The sequence below is a fragment of the Salmo trutta genome, chromosome 22, assembly GCF_901001165.1.
Source record: "Salmo trutta chromosome 22, fSalTru1.1, whole genome shotgun sequence".
In the NCBI taxonomy this organism is placed as follows: domain Eukaryota; kingdom Metazoa; phylum Chordata; class Actinopteri; order Salmoniformes; family Salmonidae; genus Salmo; species Salmo trutta.
This window is the reverse complement of record NC_042978.1, coordinates 46,640,150-46,665,242: the sequence shown is the minus strand read 5'-3', so window position 1 is coordinate 46,665,242 and position 25,093 is coordinate 46,640,150. Positions and strand designations below refer to the sequence as shown.

Sequence of the window (25,093 nt, the reverse complement as noted above, 5' to 3'; positions counted from 1 at the left end):
CAGTCCTGGTGGGACCCCTCTCTCTTCTCCCTCTCTTTCTCTCTCTTCCCACTCATTTTCTCTCTCTCCTCTCTCTTTCTCACTCTCTTCTCTCTCTCCTCTCTCTCTTCCCACTCTTTTTCTCTCTCTTGCTTCCCTCCTCTCTCTCCTCTCTTCTCACTCTCTCTCCTCTCTCTCTTCCCTCTCTCTCATCCCTCTCTTGCATCTCTCTTGCTTCCCTCTCTCTCTCTTCTCTCTCTCCACTCTCTTTCTCACTCTCTCTTCTCTCTCTTTTCCCTCTCTCTTTACTCCCTCTTCTCTCTGTCTCTTTCTTTCCCATTCCAATAATCATTTTCCACCCTATCTCCGTTGACTGTCTTTATCTCCAGGACTTCCACAGATCTGTGAGTTATGTGCATATCGTTTCCCTGAACAGCAGCAGCAGCAGAATAAATACCTGCACGTCTGTGAACCCACAGACTGACGGGAAACCACAGAAATGCCAAAAAGCAAGAACATTTATTACTTGGCATAATCCACAGAAGTTCTCCAAACTTTATTAAACTATGATGTGCTGCTGAATCTGACCTCTCCCTGATTTGCTTCACAGAATTAGGAATTGGAATACTAGAATGGACATTAACCTTCTTATGACGCGATAAAGGTCAGCCATTTTGGTCAGGGAATTGGTCAACCATGATTTGCCATTGCTGTGTAAGATAGTGTAAAATAATGAACTTGAAGAATGTTCCTGTACTGTATGTTTGTTAGCTAGCCATCTTTAGAGGAATGATTCTATACATGTTTCTAATTAACTGCCGATATGCCAACCTTCCGTTCAACCAGTGCAGTCAATCCACAGCCATACACTGGCTGAAATCAGTTGTTGACAGGACTTAGACAAGTTGTGAATGCAACAAGTACTGATATTGTATCATATAACAGCATTCACAGCTTTCCAAGAAAAATCATTTAGATATTTATGGTCTGTTTACATATATTTTAGAGGCTATTTACCGGTATACAGCAAATTGGTATAAAAGCCTTATAAACTGTATTTGAAGAGTTTATTTCCAAACCGCTATACATCTATTTTCTTGAAGAGTCAGAACTACAAATTTCAGATTCCTCCATGCAAAGCATTGGCACCTTCGGATTACAGAGTATCAGTGGGGTTTGAAAACAGCGACCCTTGTGTTCAGTGCCGGTATTACCGAATATCCAGGGTATGACACAAGGTCGGTATGAAGGTAGGACAATCTGGATACCTCCCAAGCCTACTAGCTACATGCCAAATTGATAGGCTACCATCACGTATCTGAAACTACATGATCAATTGATGTTTACTGATCATCAAAAGCATGCAGTTACTTCCTGTATAACTCTGATGACAGAGCTAAATGTGGAATAATCTGAAATTTGTAGTTCTGACTATGCTCTTCAAGAGGTGACGATATTAAAACCAAATAGTTATAACATTTTATTTAACAATCCCTTGAAAACGGCTTGTAGTTGTCAATGGTTTTAGGGGAGCTGGGGGTCTCCTTTCCAAATCGAACGCTCCGCGACATATTGTGAAATTTTATTGATAACATCCTGTAGGATCTCTACGGTATGATCGATGCACAGATTCTCTATTACATGTTACAAATTCCAAGGGGCAGTTTTTTTATTTTGTCAACGTGATCGTCCATTGCTATGAAAACAACACTATATTATAGCTATTACATATGCTTTCCTGTACAGTAGGTTGTTCTGAGCAGTGTGTCAATCGAATGACAGTACAGTTAACTGGAATGGCCTGTTACAGCCTTCACAGAACTCTGTGTCACTACAACAGTTTATGTTTAGTACAAAATAATAAACCATAAAAAAAAGATGATAGAATTGAATGTTTCATATCATAACTCTGTTATGGAATAAAATGAATAAAATAACACCTTATTTGACCTATGAACTTGTTATGACAGTACACTGTAGGTATAACAATTTCAACAAGACACAACAGAAGTGAACTGAGTAAGATTCTAGTCTGAGGGGATACAAATGGTCTGTTTATGAATATTCTGTAATCTGTTTGCTCACCGCTTCACAAATCAAATCAAATCAAATGTATTTATTTAGCCCTTCTATAGCTGATATATCAAAGTGCTGTACAGAAACCCAGGCTAAAACCCCAAACAGCAAGTAATGCAGGTGTAGAAGCACGGTGGCTAGGAAAAACTCCCTAGAAAGGCCAAAACCTAGGAAGAAACCTAGAGAGGAACCAGGCTATGAGGGGTGGCCAGTCCTCTTCTGGCTGTGCCGGGTGGAGATTATAACAGCACATGGCCAAGATGTTCAAATGTTCATAAATGACCAGCATGGTCAAATAATAATATTCACAGTTGTCGAGGGTGTAACAGGTCAGCACCTCAAGAGTAAATGTCAGTTGGCTTTTCATAGCCGATCATTGAGAGTATCTCTATCGCTCCTGCTGTCTCTAGAGAGTTGAAAACAGCAGGTCTGGGACAGGTAGCACGTCCTGTCCCAGACTCCCACAGTCTCCCATTACCAGGAGACACAACCATTCATAGTGATGGCAGTTTCACCCACATACATGATGCTGAAATATCTAGGAGGCAAGTCAGGCAACAACATCCCAAAGATAGATGACTTCAAGAGACTCCAATCCCTTTAATGTGGTTTTAGATTTTTTTATTTTAATTAACCTTTATTTAACTAGGCAAGTCAGTTAAGAACAAATTCTTATTTACAATGACGGCCTAGGAACAGTGGGTTTAACTGCCTTGTTCAGGGGCAGAACGACAGATTTTCACCTTGTCAATGACGGCCTACCCCGGCCAAACCCTAACCCGCATGACGCTGGGTCAATTGTGCGCCTGCCTATGGGACTCCCAATCACGGCCGGAATCGAACCAGGGTCTGTTGTGATGCCTTAGACCACTGCACCACTCGGAGCCCAACAGACTCGAGATCCCCTGACATTTTCACAAAGCACTGTTGATGACAATAACATCATACTATATTGCAGTGGCTTGGCAATGAATGTTTCATTCAAGGAGAACATCACATGATAAATGATGCATGTAGTGTGTGACTCACTATGTGGACTTAAAGAAGCCCTGGGCTGTAACTTAACTGTGCACAAATCACAGACTGAAAGCATCACAAAAGTCTCACAGCATGTTAGTATTCACCTCAGCATGTAATGCCTTTTACACACATCATGCACTAGGATTACATTAGTAGGCTGCAGACTAGGCTACAACCAATACATAATAAATAACCGTGTTATTAGCTATGGGCCTATTTGCTGCCTAGGTCTCCTCAAATGTTTGTTGTTTTTATTCTTGTTTTCTGTGCAGTTTCACTTGGCTGTCAAAACGTAACAAGAGGTGTGTATGTGTGAACCATAACTCCAACTGGGCAGCCTCCAGTCTCCACATTGACCAAGCAGCGCAATAAGATGGTTGCTTTCCACTCGGGAAAGTTTTGTTGAAGACCTGGACAGAAAAGCCCCCCCCTCTTTCGATCGTTAGGTCTAAACATATCGTCCACGATAGGGAAAACACCATTGTAAACCAATAAATTGTGTTTATGTCAAAAACAGTTGGCAAGAAACACCGGACCACCATCATAAATTACATACATTTAAGCGCAATTAAGCTGCCAACCTTTGACCTTGTCTGAACAGGAGAACCGCGATCCCTGACTTTTACATTGGCCGTAGCCCTTCATGTCAAGAGGCAGTACAGCCGGACGGGTGCTAAGCAGGCTAACTAAACATTGAATAAATATCTATGGAGGGAAATATCCAGCCGAGTCCGTGGACTGCTCCATCTAACTCGCCCGCTGGCACTCCGAGAAAAACACGCCATGAACCGTCTCCAAATAGCAGAACTATACAACGACTATCGAGGGATAAAGGTATTTCAAACAGAGCAAGGAAAGATACTTACTGGGGTGTAAATAAGGGTCATTATGCCTTCTGTCCATAATGTGTGAGTTAGCGCTGTGTCCGTTCTCTATAGCCGCACGGTCACAGGCAGCAACATCATCCCAGCGTATAACACTCCCCAACCGGGAGAACCGTGCAAGGGCAGGTCAACGCGGGGCCCGGCAAGGGGGTGGCAAAACAGGTCTCCTCCCAATGACAACAGTCATCGAGATATCTACACGAACCTGACGAAACTTCTCGCCTCGCAGCGTTACAACGTTGCAACCTAGAATGTATAAAATGTGACACAAATCATTTTCGCAAACAGAAAGTAACGAGAAAAAAATTCCAATATGGCGTTCGAAAAGCCAGAGCCGTGTTTTTTTTTTAAACCAAGTGAAATCAGGTGGATGTTTCCACATTTTCAAAAGCCTTTCTATACCCTCTACTTCTACACTCATTTTATTTTAGGCTACATTTCATTTGTGTGTTTTATAGCCTACCAAATAAAGCCTATTCATAATTTCAACAATAAAAAAAATATTATTTTTGTCTAATCTTTGCCTTTAGGCTATGTTTTGTAATTACTCTGTAATTACATTTTGATTAATTGAACAATTTATTTATTTCATTTTTTTTATTTCACCTTTATTTATCCAGGTAGGCCAGTTGAGAACAAGTTCTCATTTACAACTGCGACCTGGCAAAGATCAATAAGACATTTTGTAGGGCCAGTAGGCATATTGTTTTGTGTAGTCCCTCGTTATAAATTGTGTGAATAGGCTGCTTACCGATTTTAATAGCCTACAATATTTTCACCTTCTGAATTATGTTCACACATTTAGCTTTATTTTGAATATGATTAGGCCCATTTCCTTTAAATGGGATTGATTCAGATTTTTCCCCAAAAAATGTGTCCGTGTGTGCGTATGTGTGTAATGTATCCTATGTGTAATCTGAACGCCTGTGTGTAATGTTTTTGTTTATGTGGTGATATATAGTTATTTTTCTCTCTCCGGCAACACAAAGCACCCTCCACATTCAGCTGTTTACCTATTGAAACGTGCGGGTCCGGGTCTCGTGACCCCCTGGAATCCCCCTAGATATTTCGGGGTCATTTGAGGGTGAGTTCGCGGTACCTCAGAAGGTTACTGAGGAGTCAACCCTCGTTGAGGGATTCACAATCTTCAACTGGGGGGAGCAGGCCGCGCAGATGCTCTGTCAACGCCGGTCTCTGACCACTAAGAGAGAGCCTTTCGCTGCCCTGTTATTAATGGAACAAGCACCTCGACCCGCGGCCTTGTAACAACGAGCAACGGAGGATGCTACCCAAGATGAATGGTATTTTTTTCTCTCCAGTCATTGTACACTGATCAGGGCTTTTCATTTGTTACCCCTCCTCATCCCCACCCCCACCACCTCCATTAGATTACATAAATTCATTAAAGTCAAAGAGAGGCATTAAAAGGGCTATTTGTCAGTTCTCTCTTTTGTGTGTTCCTAATGGCTGCATGTGGTTCAAGGCATTGGGATTTTTATTTTAAAGGGTTGCACATGGTTTTATGGACCACATGGAGAGAGAAATTTAGGGGAGAAAATCAGATGTAAGATTTACAATCACAACACCATACCACGCTTTCATGTTGCCTAGACTGAGGTCATATAAAATAGCCTTTTAGCATATCTCTTAAATGGCATTTCATTTGTATGGCAGTCAAGGAATGGAGCCTGTGCAAATATTCAACAGGATTGAGTAGAAGGCCTAATGTTATTGTCAACATTACCTCAAAGATAGGCGAAGCTGTGAGGTGTTGGACTACTGAAGCTGTGGGGTGTTGGACTACTGAAGCTGTGGGGTGTTGGACTACTGAAGCTGTGGGGTGTTGGATTACTGAAGCTGTGGGGTGTTGGATTACTGAAGCTGTGAGGTGTTGGACTACTGAAGCTGTGGGGTGTTGGACTACTGAAGCTGTGGGGTGTTGGACTACTGAAGCTGTGGGGTGTTGGACTACTGAAGCTGTGGGGTGTTGGATTACTGAAGCTGTGGGGTGTTGGACTACTGAAGCTGTGGGGTGTTGGACTACTGAAGCTGTGGGGTGTTGGATTATTGAAGCTGAGAGGTGTTGGACTACTGAAGCTGTGGGGTGTTGGACTACTGAAGCTGTGAGGTGTTGGACTACTGAAGCTGTGGGGTGTTAGACTACTGAAGCTGTGGGGTGTTGGACTACTGAAGCTGTGGGGTGTTGGACTACTGAAGCTGTGGGGTGTTGGACTACTGAAGCTGTGGGGTGTTGGACTACTGAAGCTGTGGGGTGTTGGACTACTGAAGCTGTGGGGTGTTGGACTACTGAAGCTGTGGGGTGTTGGACTACTGAAGCTGTGGGGTGTTGGACTACTGAAGCTGTGGGGTGTTAGACTACTGAAGCTGTGGGGTGTTGGACTACTGAAGCTGTGGGTGTTAGACTACTGAAGCTGTGGGGTGTTGGACTACTGAAGCTGTGGGGTGTTGGACTACTGAAGCTGTGGGGTGTTTTATTTTGCCATTCCACCTAGATCTCTACCATCATCACCTAAATTCCAAGCCACCTCCCAAACACAAATATATACATACATACATACATACATACATACACACACACACACACACACACACACACACACACACACACACACACACACACACACACACACACACACACACACACACACACACACACACACACACACACACACACACACACACACACACGGTCAATGAAGCAACCCTTTGGACTAATCCCTTTGTATTCACAGCACCATTCCCACCAAACAATGTCCTAAAGCCTAATCCCTCACCCAACACAACAGACCTGGGCCACCTGCTAGCACAGCTCTTATAGTGGAGAACAGAAGCAGAACAGAGAAGGAGAAACACTGACCAACCTAGAGTCAGGAATGTGTTAGCCCACTGAACTAAAGCCTATGCATTAGCTTGAGGATCTTATAGTCTTCAGGTCTAAGGCAGACGTTACTCATCACATGAGCCTAGTTCACCGAACGACCTCCATTACACATGCACAGCATAAATAACCATGTTGAATGAAACACACATACACAACACAGAACACAGAACACAGAATACAGAACACAGAATACAGAATACCTAATACAGAACATAGAATACAGAACACAAAACAGCCAATGCACGCATGCCTGCAAAAATACACTCTTTCCCCTCTCTCTCTGGTTGTGCTTATAGTGTGTTTAAGGGAAGTCATGGGAGACGGTTCTCTCTTCATCTGCTTCTGTCCTCATTAACCCATCTCCATCATGCTTTATCAAACCCCTCTGCTCCCCTCCCCCAACCACCTACACCCCAACCCCCATCCCCATACATAGGCTTGAGATGATAAATGTTCCCCTTCCCTGTGGCTGCTGGGATGAGACAATGCCACACAACAGTAACGAACATCATCCAGCTCACAAACACAAAAGATGAAATGTGGTAGACCGGGATTCTGTTTGGAAGGGAGGGACCTTCTTTTTGTTTATAACTAAGCAAGCTCTTGTCTATCTCTCTCTCTCTCGCTCTCTCTCCAGGTCCAGGGACACTCTGTCTCTCTAACCGCCCTCTCTCTCTGCCTCTCCATCTCCTTGGGGTCCTCTTTATCTCATTTTGTTTCCTTCCCTGTGTGGTTAGTTGGCAGGGAAAGTGCTCTGGTGAGCATGCCAGGAATGAGAATATTTTTCATGAGTCTCGATGATAGAGCTGGGCTAGTATTAAATTCCCATATGAATCAGATCTGCTCTTTCTCGCTTTCTTTCTCTCCCTCTCTCCCTCTCTCTCTTTTTCTTTCTTTCTCCCTTTCCACCTCCTTATTCTTTCCTTGAAGTTTGGCTGTTGTCTTTCACCAGCATCCCTGATAGCCAGCCCCAGTAAAAGGGGGGGGGGGATGGGGGGGGGGGGGGGGGTAGGGTAAAAGAGGGAAACAGACCTAATACAATCTATGGCAAATCCATGAAACAAACAAACTGGTGGTCTCAAAAGACACAATGTTGAGTCTCATTCATGGAACACTTTTGAAGGCTGTGAACAGACACCAATCTATGAGTGTAACAGGATTGTAAGGAGCTGTCAGTCACATGTGTATCCCACCTCACCATGTACAGGTACAACTATCTGTATTATGTTCACAGCATTGGATCCTGTTGTAAACAAACAGAAAGGATTACAGGAAACCACTAACTAACTCACAGTCAAAATCCTACAGAAACCCTGCAGGTTGTTTCACAGGAAAGAGGGCACAAAAACAATTTGGGATTTTTCCTGTAGAATTCCTGTATGGACTTGCAGGATTGCTGTAGGATTTGCACAGATGTATTTTTTTATCCCAAATTAAATTAGATTAGATAGTCTGAATGGACTGTTATCAAGACGATAGTATATTAATGGTCTGTTATGAATTATGAAATTACAATGTAATTACTGATGTTGTGCTTCAGATATACCTACCAGTTATTATCTAATGGAAAAACGAATCATACCCAGACATAGCAGTTTCCATAGCAACGGATGTATCCAAAGCCCCTAATCGTTCTGACTTCTGGCATTAGGGTAACCTGTTAATCTCCTGTCTGGTTCTAGGGGGTTAACACACAATCACCATGATGGGACCTCCTAAACCTGGACCTGGCATTAGGGTAACCTGTTAATCTCCTGTCTGGTTCTAGGGGGTTAACACACAATCACCATGATGGGACCTCCTAGACCTGGACCTGGCATTAGGGTAACCTGTTAATCTCCTGTCTGGTTCTAGGGGGTTAACACACAATCACCATGATGGGACCTCCTAGACCTGGACCTGGCATTAGGGTAACCTGTTAATCTCCTGTCTGGTTCTAGGGGGTTAACACACAATCACCATGATGGGACCTCCTAGACCTGGACCTGGCATTAGGGTAACCTGTTAATCTCCTGTCTGGTTCTAGGGGGTTAACACACAATCACCATGATGGGACCTCCTAGACCTGGACCTGGCATTAGGGTAACCTGTTAATCTCCTGTCTGGTTCTAGGGGGTTAACACACAATCACCATGATGGGACCTCCTAGACCTGGACCTGGCATTAGGGTAACCTGTTAATCTCCTGTCTGGTTCTAGGGGGTTAACACACAATCACCATGATGGGACCTCCTAGACCTGGACCTGGCATTAGGGTAACCTGTTAATCTCCTGTCTGGTTCTAGGGGGTTAACACACAATCACCATGATGGGACCTCCTAGACCTGGACCTGGCATTAGGGTAACCTGTTAATCTCCTGTCTGGTTCTAGGGGGTTAACACACAATCACCATGATGGGACCTCCTAGACCTGGACCTGGCATTAGGGTAACCTGTTAATCTCCTGTCTGGTTCTAGGGGGTTAACACACAATCACCATGATGGGACCTCCTAGACCTGGACCTGGCATTAGGGTAACCTGTTAATCTCCTGTCTGGTTCTAGGGGGTTAACACACAATCACCATGATGGGACCTCCTAGACCTGGATCTATCGTCAGGTTAAAACACCAACGCCACTACCCATCATACCACGCGTCTCCAAACAACTACCACTACCATTCAATGTCATTATCAGTTAGTAACACAGGACAATCAAGACTACATCAACCTACCAACAGTGTTGATTATGTTTTAATGGTTGTCTTGTTTTGTACGCTTTGTACAAAATAATAAAATGCAGTACTACAGGACATTTCTCAACGTAGCTCTTTAGTAGCTAGCTACAACTGGCATGTTCGCGTATCTCCAACCATGATCAACTGACCATGACCTAACCATCTGGGTGGTCTTAACCAATCATAGCACAGTATGATAAGGCGGTCAAATGCATCCAATTATAATTCAGTATGTTTACACATATGAATATTACAATGGTCTTGTTACTTTGTCACATAGTGATCAAGTAAAGAAAGAGGTTAAATATCTTTATCTAGCGCTGTTCTTATAGAACAGAGCAGATCCAATCCGTCCAATGCGTAGGGAGGTAATCAGGAAGACCACTTCGGGTTAAGCCTTCCCTGTCCCAAGTTGCCCAGGACAGATTATTACAGGCAGGCACTTGGTACTGATCTTTACTATGCCAATGTGAGTGACCTGCGGCTGGGGCATTTAGGAATCACCACTAAGTTCTAAGAATATACCTGGAAAGAACAGGCTTCTATTGTTACCACAGAACAGGGCCCCGGCCCAGCTTGAACTGGCTGGCATGTCCCCATCTGTCTGTCTGATCGATTGGAAAGGAAACCTGGCTATGGAACGTAGCTAGGCTATTTGAGCTGGCTGATTCTGTCTCACCTTTCAAATGTGTAATACAGCATTTCCAGATATAGTCTACAGCAGACCATAGTCTGAGTGGACAAGGCCTCTTTCACTTGGAGGATATAATTGTAGGACTATTTTTTGTTAATTTAAACATATTTGAGGCTGCTACTGGGGTGGAACTAGTGAATAATTGTGTTTTTGGGGTGTAGTTGTGTTTTTAATTTAAAGGCATGAATAGGGGCCAAAAGTCGCTAGACGATTAAATCAGAACGTCAGCTTTCTCTGCATAAATTAACCCTACTAAACCAATGATGCCCTTCTAAGCCTACCGATGACAAAATATCTGTCCCCTTCACTTTAGGACTAATATAAAGAATTGTTTTAAATTGGGGTGACGGATATGGCTAATTGTGTGCACCCACTGGTTGAGGAAAATTATACTTTTTAGAACCTGTGCTTTGCTGCAACCTCATGGTGTATCTCGTCATTACAACCACCGAGGGCTTTATAGATCCTTCTCGGGAGCCGTAGATTTACGGTAAAGCAAGACGTGTATCTTTTTTCCCCGTAGAACAGGAAGAACATTTATCAGTGAATACGAACCAGCAACATGTACAGCCGATGCTAAGCTTTTGACCTATTAGAATAAACTATAACATATTTCTTTAAAATCGGTTACTAATGTATTCGAGGAAGGATGTCGTCCGATTTAATGTTAGACTTCGAGACTCAAGAACAACAAATGATGAACAGTGAAACTGGCACCATGTCCATCGACCAGGATGGCGAGTGGGGTAAGCAAGCGTCACTTGCCAACAGCTAACGTTAGCTTGCTAGTGTAGCGCTAAAGAGAGACACTCACTCCTCGGAAATGTGTACCACAAATGTCAACATGTTGGTTGTCTTTACGATGGTTATACTCGATCGAATGAATGTTCTTCATTTGCCTGCTTATTGCTAACATGGTAGCTAGCTAGTTATTTGGCAAGCTGGCTAGCTAACGTTTACTTAGCTGCCTCAAGTCAGTAACCGCTATCGCCATGTCTAAAAAGAGAACGTTTTACAATCTGAATTCTCTACAATCTAAGTTAAATTATTTGTCTCTGCCCTGTACGAATATATTTATTATTATTGTTATTATTATTATTATCATTTTGTATTTTTTGGGGCGGTACTAGCTAGCCTGTTAGGAGGGGTAGGGTTATGAATTCGCGAGAAGAGATACAAAAAAATTAGATTGCTAAACGTCTTCTCCTTTTAGTCATAGATATGGCCCAAAATGTACTCTTAATTAAGGAGCCAACCGTTACATTTTAAGCAAAGATAGAACATTGAGACAGATATTTTACCGGATGTATAAATGTGAAGCATCCGGTTGGCGTTTCCAATCACTACCAAGATGGAGCGAGATGGATTTTGTATATGCAAATACCTGCTAGAACGCGCCAATCGGCTCGTGCTTGTCTCTGCCCACTAGGTGTAATTTGCTGCCATTGGAAACGACATGTTGTGTGGTCTTTCTTGTAGACTCTAGTGTTGTCACGATACTGGAATTTTTACTTCGATACCTTTTATCACAATACTCGATACCATCACGATACTCTACCAAAACAACACCGAAATGATACCAGGGCAAAATAAGGCGTATTATCCAAAGTCACAGACAGATCTATTGATTTCAATATCATTCATTACATTAGTAATTTTAATGTAAGCATTAATGAATCAATTATACAATCAAACATTCAATTTGACTTTGGTAAAAAAAAAAGTCGAACTACATAATAGTAATAATTTGTTTGAATAGTAAATCTGTAGTCTGTTGATAAACTGGGTTAATCAAGATGTAGCCTAGGTCTATTCACAATACAGGTGAATGCATATTCAATAGGACTGCGTTCATGCATTGAGTTATTGAGCTTGTTCTGGCTGAGTTTTCATGGATGAAAAGAAATCTGTTTCCCTTCCATTTGGGTCTTTATTTTATTATGCTGATCAACAACGTTTGCATAGAAGAAGCAATCTCTTTTATAAAAGTATGCACCGTCTCTTTAAAGGGGCAATCAGCAGTTGTTACATCTATTTTTGGACTTATAAATGTACTGGTATGTATCCATTGATTCATAAAGAATAGAACTTGTAAATGCCTCATGAGCTTAGTTCAACTGTCACACCCCATCAGAACCCAAAATACAAGCTTGTTTTACTCCAATGGTGTAAACAACAAAAACGTAAACAAACACTATATAGCCTCAAAACATGGTTAAAAATATGATTTTCATATCATGGATGGTCAGTCCTTGCATCCATAGCTCTCTGTCTATGAATTTGTGTTTACATCCCTCAGCTTTTCACTGTACCAGGGGCGGGATGCGGCTTTGTTATTGTTTCTACTGCCGATTGCTACTTTGAGACCCATGACATTTACACACAGTCTGTTCGAGGCTCGAGCAAAGATGATCTTGACTGGGGAGACAAAGTGAATGAATAATGTTTTTGGTGACAATCCGCTTTGTAATCCAGCAATATTTTGCGTTATTGTGTGTATCACAAACAAGGTAATAGGGTAGTGAAGTGATTTTAGCTTCAGCTGTAAGCTAGCAAAGAAAGCTAGCCTACAAAGCTGGAAGCTTCCGGTATCTTCTTGCATTGTAAAGTGTTCTAGCCTGTAATGGACATTGTTTTGCCAACAGTAATGAACAGTTTCTACATGCCGTGCTGCGTCGATCAAGTGTGTTAACTTCTGTGCAGCATAATGTGATGCAGCCCAGACTCCCTGTGGGTTCAGTGGTTCCTCAGGACAGACTAGAGCCAGTATGAGAGAGGAGATAACATGATACAGACTAGAGTCAGTATGAGAGAGGAGATAACATGATACAGTACAGACTCCCAGTGGTTCTTCAGGACAGACTAGAGACAGTATGAGAGAGGAGATAACATGATACAGTCCAGACTCCCAGTGGTTCCTCAGGACAGACTAGAGTCAGTATGAGAGAGGAGATAACATGATCCAGTCCAGACTCCCAGTGGTTCCTCAGGACAGACTAGAGTCAGTATGAGAGAGGAGATAACATGATACAGTCCAGACTCCCAGTGGTTCCTCAGGACAGACTCCCAGTGGTTCCTCAGGACAGACTAGAGTCAGTATGAGAGAGGAGTTAACATGATACAGTCCAGACTCCCAGTGGTTCCTCAGGACAGACTAGAGTCAGTATGAGAGGGGAGATAACATGATACAGTCCAGACTCCCAGTGGGTTCAGTGGTTCCTCAGGACAGACTAGAGTCAGTATGAGAGAGGAGATAACATGATACAGTCCAGACTCCCAGTGGTTCCTCAGGACAGACTAGAGTCAGTATGAGAGAGGAGATAACATGATACAGTCCAGACTCCCAGTGGTTCCTCAGGACAGACTAGAGTCAGTATGAGAGAGGAGATAACATGATACAGTCCAGACTCCCAGTGGTTCCTCAGGACAGACTAGAGTCAGTATGAGAGAGGAGATAACATGATACAGTCCAGACTCCCAGTGGTTCCTCAGGACAGACTAGAGTCAGTATGAGAGAGGAGTTAACATGATACAGTCCAGACTCCCAGTGGTTCCTCAGGACAGACTAGAGTCAGTATGAGAGAGGAGATAACAACTCAGTCCAGACTCCCAGTGGTTCCTCAGGACAGACTCCCAGTGGTTCCTCAGGACAGACTAGAGTCAGTATGAGAGAGGAGATAACATGATACAGTCCAGACTCCCAGTGGTTCTTCAGGACAGACTAGAGTCAGTATGAGAGAGGAGTTAACATGATGCAGCCCAGAAGCATTGTCTTCAACGAGGTCTGAAGGGCCACACTAAAAATTGGTTATATTTCCTCATGGTCAAAATGAACAAAAAATAGTTTTCTATCCATTGTTTTTTTATTCTTTGATGCTCTGTGACAGTCTAGCTTACATTTTGGGTGATTTTTTTTAGTGAACTGGGCATTTCAAGAAAATGTACTATCCAATATGTCTACACAGTTTAGATTTGCTTTTAGTCATTTTAAAGCACATTCCAATTTTTAAAATGTTTTAATTTAACCTTTATTTAACTAGGTAAGTCAGTTAAGAACAAATTTTATTTAGAATGACGGCCTACCCCGGACGACGCTGGGCCAATTGTGAGCCGCCCAATGGGACTCCCAATCACGGCCGGTTGTGATACAGCCTGGAATCGAACCAGGGTCTGTAGTGATGCCTCTAGCACTGAGATGCAGTGCCTTAGACTGCTGCGCCACTCGGGAGCCCTTACAAACAGGAAAACGTAAATGGAATGTTTACTAATTTGATCAAACAAGTGGGCCATCAGTTATGCATTAACAATGTGTAAATAATAAGTGAATAGCCATATCTATGACTAAGAGAAGCCGTTTACAATATGAATTGGGCCCTTCCCTATGGCTCAGTTGGTAGAGCATGGTGTTTGCAACGCCAGGGTTGTGGGTTCGATTCCCACGGGGGGCCAGTACAAAAAAAATGCATGAAATGTATGCATTCACTACTGTAAGTCGCTTTGGATAAGAGCGTCTGCTAAATGACTAAAAATGTTGTTTTTTTTAAATTAATGAATTCTTCTTTGTAGCCCCATATGGCTAAACTGTGATTAACTATCTGACCTGACGTTGTGGATAACTATCTGAAACAAGTCAAGACATCTGTTAAACTAGCCTTTGATGAAAACGGTAGTTAGTCTTTGGCGAAGGCAACAAGTATTGTTTTCATGTAAGGCTACTGTTAAATCAGACGTGTGTGTCTCTTGCTCTCAAGCAGACATCAGCCTGTTTGACGAGCTGGACAACCTTGGAGATGCAGACGAACTTCTTCAGGCCTTGGAGTGTGTGGGATATGTGAGTACAGGAATACACAGACACACTCTAGGCAACACTGTCCCTTAAAGTGGAACTGACAAGCGTTTTAACTACTTTGCAGATATGAAACAAACAGACAAATCATAATATCAATTAAAAAAATATCAAATTCCCAGTTTATGCTACAAAACCAATCGGTTCTATTTGATTACAACTTCTATGATGTAAAGTAAGGCGTTGTTGGCAGAATAGATGGATGCGGATCAATGCATGATTCATATCATTCACCAATAAATGTCTTGGAAGTCACACAGATATTTCTATCGGGTTGTAAATCACAGCCGGTATGTTAACGTTGTTTGGTTCCTCCAGCCATTTAGGAATACACTGTTTCAGTTTCAAAGACTCAATATTTTGGGGTAAAAACAGATGAATGTAACAAAAGCTGGGAATTCCAATGCAATCAAACTAGCAATGGCAATGATCACAGGTCAGTCATACCATGGCTAATAGGCTAGCTATTTATTTACCAAGCTAAAAAAAAACGGAGTGTAACGTTAGCTAGCTAGCTGCCCGGGAGGATGTTGTCATTGGACGAGTGGGTGATTGGGCCGACTCCCCTCCCGAGAAAGATATATTGCCCAGCCCTTTTAGTGTTTTGTAAATGATGGCAGGCCCGTGTGGCAAATGGCTTATTTGCATATAGGCCTACTGTAGCTCTGATTGGCTATGGCACAACGGTCTGTGTCGACTCCGGTACTGGAGGTTTTATTTACTGCAGTGTCTGTTAATTGTACCAACACACAGCCACTTTCCCACTCTATATATTGCTATAGAATTTTCACAAATGCCTTTAGTATACATAATTTCCAAACATTCTATGAATGACCATATCTCCCTTGTCATAAAATGTAAAAAAGAAAAAAAAAAGAAAATGCATTTAAAAGCATCATATTCTTCCCTGGGGTTGTATATGAACAGATTTTTTAAATAAGATTTCATGTTGCTAAAACGCTGTCAGTTCCACTTTAGAAAATCGTAACAGACCAGATTCACAGTGAACCATCATAATGTGAAGTACAGTGATTGTGTGTCTGCTCTGTTTAACCCTCTAGGCCGGCCATGCCCCTGACCTCGACTTTGACATGGACCTGCCTCCCTGGAGCACTGACACAGGCAGCACCTACACAGGTGTGTCTAATACCGGTCTAATCAGGTCTATGGTATAAGGTGATATTGTTTTGGACAAAAATTGTTTGAACATGTCAGTACCAGTATTTCTCTCGTGTAAATTTGAGTGTGGACTCTCTCTCTCCTGCCCGTACCATGAGCTCTGTGTCCTTGTCTGCAGATGGGGATCTGAGTGTGGACTCTCTCTCTCCTGCCCGTACCATGAGCTCTGTCACCTCGCCTGCATCCCGAGAGGCCCTGTCACCTTACTCCATACAAGTAAGTCCCCTGTCTCTCTCCAGTGTGTTTCGCTGTAGGTCATTTTGCATTTATGTTTTTGATGTGCCTATTTTGTATGGCTGGGAGTATTTCCAGTGTGCGTCTAGGCCCATCTGTGTTAGTTTGTGTGTTTTCGCTCCACATGGTTCCGTTACACACGTTGCTACCTCTGCCATCTGCTTTCGCAATCCACACACACACACACACACACACACTTGAGCACCTCATTAAGGAAGGTCTGAAGCACCTTGTCAGACTAATTATCCACCATCTGCCAGAGGTGTGGCCCCGCCCCCTCGTTAAAATGAGGTGATGACAACTCTGGCCATATTAACATAATGTAGCAGGCAGTTGTATTCACAGCATGTCAGAAAGAGGACTAGGGTTAGATCTTGTGACCCTATACGGCACACTGTTTATTTCTCCTGCCATTATGATCAAGGACATTTGTGCCTACACCTCAAAGATATTTTGGATGTTGCCAACAGCATCAGTCGTCAAGAACTTTGTAGTTCCTTTTAGCAAGATATTTTGCAGCGGTGGATGGGGCCATCCTTGGCCTTACATCTATACAATCGGCATTATAACACTCAAATATTTTGTATTTTAGCAGTGGTGGTCACAATTTAGCAGTGGTGGTCACAATTTAGCAGTGGTGGTCACAATTTAGCAGTGGTGGTCACAATTTAGCAGTGGTGGTCACAATTTAGCAGTGGTGGTCACAATTTAGCAGTGGTGGTCACAATTTAGCAGTGGTGGTCACAATTTAGCAGTTGCGCTGCGTCTAAATGCATATAGGGGAACACTGGACCTTCAGGAGGTATTGTAAAACCTGTCTCTCTGCTGCCCTCTACAGGATGATCTAGCCATATCTCCTCAGCCCTCTCCTGCCGTCTCTGTCTGCTCCGAGTCCAGCGGCTTCTCAGAGCCCCCCCTGCCCCTGGCCAAGAGGGCCCCCAAGAGGACCAGTCAGGCCACGCGAGGTCAGACAGACACCTCTCCATCATCATCATCCTCCTCCTCCTCCTTTTCTTTGATATTTTATTTCAGGCTGCCATTTCTTCCTGTAGTTACATTGGCTTTCAGTGAAAATACTGTATCACTCTTCCTCGCCAATCTGTTTCTGATTTGGAAATATGTTATTGATTGACTTTGTTAGTTTTAATGGATAGGAAAAAGTATGACGACTCAAGCCAAACATTAGTACAACCAAACAACAGATGTTTATTGGTTCAAGTCCATTCGCCCTGCTTTCAATGATACATACAATGGCATCTGGAGGGGGAAGAAAGCCCCATTAAAAAATGGAAACAGTTGTGAATTATGATCCGTCTCACAGTCAAGCCAGCCCAGCCAGTGAAGATGCCTATCCAGCTCACCCCCAAGGTATCCATCCAACCCAGACCAGTTGTAACAGCTGTAGCCCAGCATGCCGCGGGCCCTCTCCAGACCATCATCATCCAGCCCCTGCAGACCACCCTGGTGCCTCACCCTGCTGTGGTCAAACCTGCCCCTGTCAGCATACAGCCAGCGCCACCTATAGGTGAGTCTAAAACTGCACTCACTACACTATAATACATATTATAAACTGAGTGGTTCGAGCCCTGAATGCTGATTGGCTGACAGCCGTGGTATATCAGACCCTATACCACTGGTATTACTGCTCTAATTGCGGTGGTAACCAGTTTATAATATCAATAAGGCACCTCGGGGGGTTCATGATATATGGCCAATATACCACAGCAAAGGGATGTGTCCAGGCACAATACAATGTACCACAATATACCACGGCTAAGGGATGTGTCCAGACACAACACAATGTACCACAATATACCACGGCTAAGGGATGTGTCCAAGCACAACACAATGTACCACAATATACCACGGCTAAGGGATGTGTCCAGGCACAACACAATGTACCACAATATACCACGGCTAAGGGATGTGTCCAGACACAACACAATGTACCACAATATACCACGGCTAAGGGATGTGTCCAGGCACAACACAATGTACCACAATATACCACGGCTAAGGGATGTGTCCAGGAACAACACAATGTACCACAATATACCACGGCTAAGGGATGTGTCCAGGCACAACACAATGTACCACAAACAGGAGTTCCCTGATCCTGGTGCAGAATACACAGCGTTTCTCCCTCCCCATATTGACTGATACCATTCATTTCAATCATTTAAAAAAAGACAATACAAGTAAGTGTCTACTAACATTTTTAATGCAGAATGCCTGGTTTCTCTACATTCAGAGACATCAGTATCTAGCCTGTCTGTCAGAGTGCCTGGTCTCTGTCCATTCAGAGACATCAGTATCTAGCCTGTCTGTCAGAGTGTCTGGTTTCTCTACATTCAGAGACATCAGTATCTAGCCTGTCAGAGTGTCTGGTCTCTGTCCATTCAGAGACATCAGTATCTAGCCTGTCTGTCAGAGTGTCTGGTCTCTGTCCATTCAGAGACATCAGTATCAATCCTGTCAGAGTGCCAGGTCTCTGTCCATTCAGAGACATCAGTATCTAGCCTGTCTGTCAGAGTGCCTGGTCTCTCTACATTCAGAGACATCAGTATCTAGCCTGTCAGAGTGCCTGGTCTCTGTCCATTCAGAGACATCAGTATCTAGCCTGTCAGAGTGCCAGGTCTCTGTCCATTCAGAGACATCAGTATCTAGCCTGTCTGTCAGAGTGCCAGGTCTCTGTCCATTCAGAGACATCAGTATCTAGCCTGTCTGTCAGAGTGCCTGGTCTCTGTCCATTCAGAGACATCAGTATCTAGCCTGTCTGTCAGAGTGCCTGGTCTCTGTCCATTCAGAGACATCAGTATCTAGCCTGTCTGTCAGATTGCCTGGTCTCTGTCCATCTAGAGACATCAGTATCTAGCCTGTCTGTCAGATTGCCTGGTCTCTGTCCATCTAGAGACATCAGTATCTAGCCTGTCTGTCTGGACTTCATCACATCATCTTGCAAGTCTCCATGTCTTGGCTCCATACATGTTTCTGTGAACACATACACACACACAGTCCCTGTTCTATTACCAATGGCAGTTATTACCTGTTTGTGTTTCAGATATTACCTATCCTTTGTTGAAGATTGAACAGGTCAGATAAAACCTTCCCAATTATGGTCTCCCCATCAAACGACTGAGGCTGCCGTCTGGCAAAAGCATCTCCAGTCCATCTGTAGAAATACAGTAGGCAGAGTTCATCAGTGACACACAGAATGAAAAGTGTTGCTGTTACTGGACTGTATTATTAGTAATCACCTCACTGTGGACGTGTTGAGTGCCAGGTCTCTCTGTATCTCATGCTTCAGTGAACACACACACAGCCACTGTTCTATTACCAATGGCAGTTAGGGATAGGTGATATGACGCACACACAGATGCTATGCTGAAGTTTAAACCGGTCAGACTAAATGTACCTAATTGTGTTCTCCCCATTGATGACCATTGGAAAGCAGGCAAGAGGTGAGGCTGGAGATAAGGTCTTTGCCAGAGCCCCGATTGATGGGCATAGCAGTGTAGATTAGCACCTGGGCCCTCAAAGATACTGGTTGGTCACACACACACACACACACACACACACACACACACACACACACACACACTGATTTACATTATCTATGGTGGTTATGATTAGCCTGGGTCAACCAACCTGATCACTGCCTTTGCAGTTCTATTTCACGTCAGAGATCATAACATTTGAAGGGAAATAGAATGTTGAACACAGTGATCAGGCTGGTTCCACCAGGCTAGGTTATACCCTGGACATTATATGGTGATCAGGCTGGTTCCACTAGGCTAGGTTATACCCTGGACATCACAGTGATCAGGCTGGTTCCACTAGGCTAGGTTATACCCTGGACATTATATGGTGATCAGGCTGGTTCCACCAGGCTAGGTTATACCCTGGACATTATATGGTGATCAGGCTGGTTCCACCAGGCTAGGTTATACCCTGGACATTATATGGTGAACACAGCGATCAGGCTGGTTCCACCAGGTTATACCCTGGACATCACAGTGATCAGGCTGATTCCACCAGGCTAGGTTATACCCTGGACATTATATGGTGATCAGGCTGGTTCCACCAGGCTAGGTTATACCCTGGACATTATATGGTGAACACAGTGATCAGGCTGGTTCCACCAGGCTAAGTTATACCCTGGACATTATATGGTAAACACAGTGATCAGGCTGGTTCCACCAGGTTATACCCTGGACATTATATGGTGAACACAGCGATCAGGCTGGTTCCACCAGGTTATACCCTGGACATTATATGGTGAACACAGCGATCAGACTGGTTCCACCAGGCTAGGTTATACCCTGGACATTATATGGTGAACACGGCGATCAGGCTGGTTCCACCAGGTTATACCCTGGACATTATATGGTGAACACAGCGATCAGGCTGGTTCCACTAGGCTAGGTTATACCCTGGACATTATATGGTGAACACAGTGATCAGGCTGGTTCCACCAGGCTAGGTTATACCCTGGACATTAGTGTCTTGCAAAAATATGTTTTTCCAATTTAGTTTTATTACAACCTGTAATTTAAATGGATTTTTATTTGGATTTCATGTAATGGACATACACAAAATAGTCCAAATTGGTGAAGTGAAATGAAAAAAATAACTTGTTTAAAAAATGTACCAAAAAAACGACGGTAAAGTGGTGCGTGCATATGTATTGACCCCCTTTGCTATGAAGCCCCTAAATAAGATCTGGTGCATTCAATTATCTTCAGAAGTCACACAAATAAAGTCTACCTGTGTACAATCTAATGAACTAAGTGTCACATGATCTGTCACATGATCTCAGTGTATATATACACCTGTTCTGAAAGGCCAAAGAGTCTGCAACTCCACTAACTAAGCAAGGGGCACCACCAAGCAAGCGGAACTATGAAGACCAAAGAGCTCTCCAAACAGGTCAGGGACAAAGTTGTGGAGAAGTACAGATCAGGGTTGGATTATAAAAACATATCCATAACTTTTAACATCCCACGGAGCACCATTAAATCCATTATTATAAAATTGAAAATATGGCACCACAACAAACCTGCCAAGAGAGGGCCGCCCACCAAAACTCACGGACCAGGCAAGGAAAGCATTAATCAGAGGCAACAAAGAGACCAAAGATAACCCTGAAGGAGCTGCAAAGCTCCACAGCGGAGATTGGAGTATCTGTCCATAGGACCACTTTAAGCCGTACACTCCACAGAGCTGGGCTTTACGGAAGAGTGTCCAGAAAAAGACATTGCTTAAAGAAAAAAATAAGCAAACGAGTTTGGTATTCACCAAAAGGCATGTGGGAGACTCCCCAACATATGGAAGAAGGTACTCTGGTCAGATGAGACTAAAATTGAGCTTTTTGGCCATCAAGGAAAACGCTATGTCTGACGCAAACCCAACACCTCTCATCACCCCGAGAACACATCCCCACAGTGAAGCATGGTGGTGGCAGCATCATGCTGTGGGGATGTTTTTTATCGGCAGGGACTGGGAAACTAAAGGAATGATGGATGGTGCTAAATACAATCAAATTCTTGAGGGAAACCTGTTTGGACAATGACCCTAAGCATACTGCTAAAGCAACACTCGAGTGGTTTAAGGGGAAATATTTTAAATGTCTTGGAATGGCCTAGTCAAAACCCAGACCTCAATCCAATTGAGAATCTGTGGTATGGCTTAAAGATTGCTGTGCACCAGTGGAACCCATTCTACTTGCAGGAGTTGGAGCAGTTTTGCCTTGAAGAATGGGCAAAAATCCCAGTGGCTAGATGTGCCAAGCTTGTAAAGACAAACCCCAAGAGACTTGCAGCTGTAATTGCTACAAAAGGTGGGTCTACAAAGTATTGACTTTGGGGGGGGTGAATAGTTATGCACGCTTAAGTTCTGTTTTGTCTTATTTCTTGTTTGTTTCACAATAAAAAAATATTTTGCATCTTCAAAGTGGTAGGCATGTTGTGTAAATCAAATGTTACAAACCCACAAAACATCTATTTTAATTACAGGTTGTAAGGCAACAAAATAGGAAAAATGCCAAGGGGGGTGAATACTTTCGCAAGCCACTGTATATGGTGAACACAGTGATCAGGCTGGTTATACCCTGGACATTATATGGTGAACACAGTGATCAGGCTGGTTCCACTAGGCTAGGTTATACCCTGGACATCACAGTGATCAGGCTGGTTCCACCAGGCTAGGTTATACCCTGGACATTATATGGTGAACACAGCGATCAGGCTGGTTCCACCAGGTTATACCCTGGACATTATATGGTGAACACAGTGATCAGGCTGGTTCCACTAGGCTAGGTTATACCCTGGACATCACAGTGATCAGGCTGGTTCCACTAGGCTAGGTTATACCCTGGACATCACCGTGATCAGGCTGGTTCCACCAGGCTAGGTTATACCCTGGACATCACAGTGATCAGGCTGGTTCCACTAGGCTAGGTTATACCCTGGACATTATATGGGAACACAGTGATCAGGCTGGTTCCACTAGGCTAGGTTATACCCTGGACATCACAGTGATCAGGCTGGTTCCACTAGGCTAGGTTATACCCTGGACATTATATGGTGATCAGGCTGGTTCCACTAGGCTAGGTTATACCCTGGACATCACAGTGATCAGGCTGGTTCCACTAGGCTAGGTTATACCCTGGACATTATATGGTGATCAGGCTGGTTCCACTAGGCTAGGTTATACCCTGGACATTATATGGTGAACACAGTGATCAGGCTGGTTCCACCAGGTTATACCCTGGACATTATATGGTGAACACAGCGATCAGGCTGGTTCCACCAGGCTAGGTTATACCCTGGACATCACAGTGATCAGGCTGGTTCCACTAGGCTAGGTTATACCCTGGACATCACAGTGATCAGGCGGGTTCCACTAGGCTAGGTTATACCCTGGACATCACGGTGATCAGGCTGGTTCCACTAGGCTAGGTTATAGGGCTGAGACGGCACCATTATCGCAATATTCTTTCCATGGCAAAAATCTAAACACAAAAAACACCGAACTCTTTAACCCTTTAACCTGCTGTATGTAAAATATTGTTGCTATAGATACATGTGACTCTGGATGACATCATGATGTCTGTTTGCAACATTAGGGCTGTTTTTCTAAAGAAGTTAAATCCACATCTTGTTTTGTTCCCTTGCCACGATTACTAATGAGTGCCACGATTACTAATGAGTGCCACGATTACTAATGAGTGCCACGATACTGGTATCGCCCTGGGTCTACTAGGTTATACTCTGGACATTATATGCATCTAAGAAGTAGAAAATAAGCAGTTTACACACATTATTTTTCACAATTGGGTTACCTAATGTGTCAAAGTAATGTGTCAAAGTAACCTTCTGTATTTGTACAAATGATGAGCCTTTGAAAGCTGTTGACACTGACAGGTGAAGGTTGCTGGCTGGATACTTGCCAACATGTGGCTGACTGTTCTATTTATAGGAAGGCTCACAGCGAGGGCCTGTCTGCATGATGCTGATGAGGGCCCCCTTGCTGGTCTTCTCTATGCTGCATGTTCGGCTGCAAACTGGACATCTCTCGAACAACTGCAGCAGGCAATCTTATGATGTGGTGTTGACTGGAAGGGCCTGTGACAGGGTGATATAATGGACAGCCATGTGGGCCTGTGACGTGGTGATATAATGGACAGCCACGTGGGCCTGTGACGGGGTGATATAATGGACAGCCACGTGGGCCTGTGACGGGGTGATATAATGGACAGCCACGTGGGCCTGTGACGGGGTGATATAATGGACAGCCACGTGGGCCTGTGACGGGGTGATATAATGGACAGCCTTGTGGGCCTGTGACGGGGTGATATAATGGACAGCCATGTGGGTCTGTGACGGGGTGATATAATGGACAGCCACGTGGGCCTGTGACAGGGTGATATAATGGACAGCCACGTGGGCCTGTGACGGGGTGATATAATGGACAGCCACGTGGGCCTGTGACGGGGTGATATAATGGACAGCCACGTGGGCCTGTGACGGGGTGATATAATGGACAGCCATGTGGGCCTGTGACGGGGTGATATAATGGACAGCCATGTGGGCCTGTGACGGGGTGATATAATGGACAGCCATGTGGGCCTGTGACGGGGTGATATAATGGACAGCCATGTGGGCCTGTGACGGGGTGATATAATGGACAGCCATGTGGTAAATTGCATTTTGTTGTAAAGAAAGGACAAATATTTTTGCTAATGCACTTCACAACCAAAATGACTATACTTAGTTGTATCTGCTTGGCTGGAGAATTAGCTACTAGTTTATCAACCCGGGTAGTTTTGAATCCAACTTTTTTTTTTTTACATAACACACATTACCTGTCGTTGTTGATCAGGGCAGTAACTCGGGTCACTAGAGGCCTCATGATAGCGTGTTCTTTTCATAGGAGTCCAGGGAGACTGGCAACAGCGGAGGTGTCACAAGGCTACTTGTGTTGCATGACACACTTTTATAATGAGGTCTTGCCTGATAAACTGTGAAAATAGCAAGTGAACAGTGAATTCAATTATTTTTGGAG

At 43.7% G+C, this 25,093-nt stretch overlaps 1 protein-coding gene across 1 annotated transcript in view; it reads left to right on the top strand.

The window, feature by feature from the left end:
- The first annotated feature begins 10,757 nt into the window (after window positions 1-10,757).
- The window catches only part of atf6 (activating transcription factor 6), a 105,098-nt gene continuing 90,762 nt past the window's right edge, over window positions 10,758-25,093 (top strand). Inside the window, exons 1-6 of the mRNA XM_029708220.1 lie at window positions 10,758-11,015; window positions 15,024-15,100; window positions 16,177-16,252; window positions 16,413-16,510; window positions 17,367-17,493; window positions 17,850-18,053. Coding sequence (XP_029564080.1) covers window positions 10,919-11,015; window positions 15,024-15,100; window positions 16,177-16,252; window positions 16,413-16,510; window positions 17,367-17,493; window positions 17,850-18,053 — 679 coding nt within the window. The 5' untranslated portion in view covers window positions 10,758-10,918. The remainder of the gene's footprint in view (window positions 11,016-15,023; window positions 15,101-16,176; window positions 16,253-16,412; window positions 16,511-17,366; window positions 17,494-17,849; window positions 18,054-25,093) is intronic.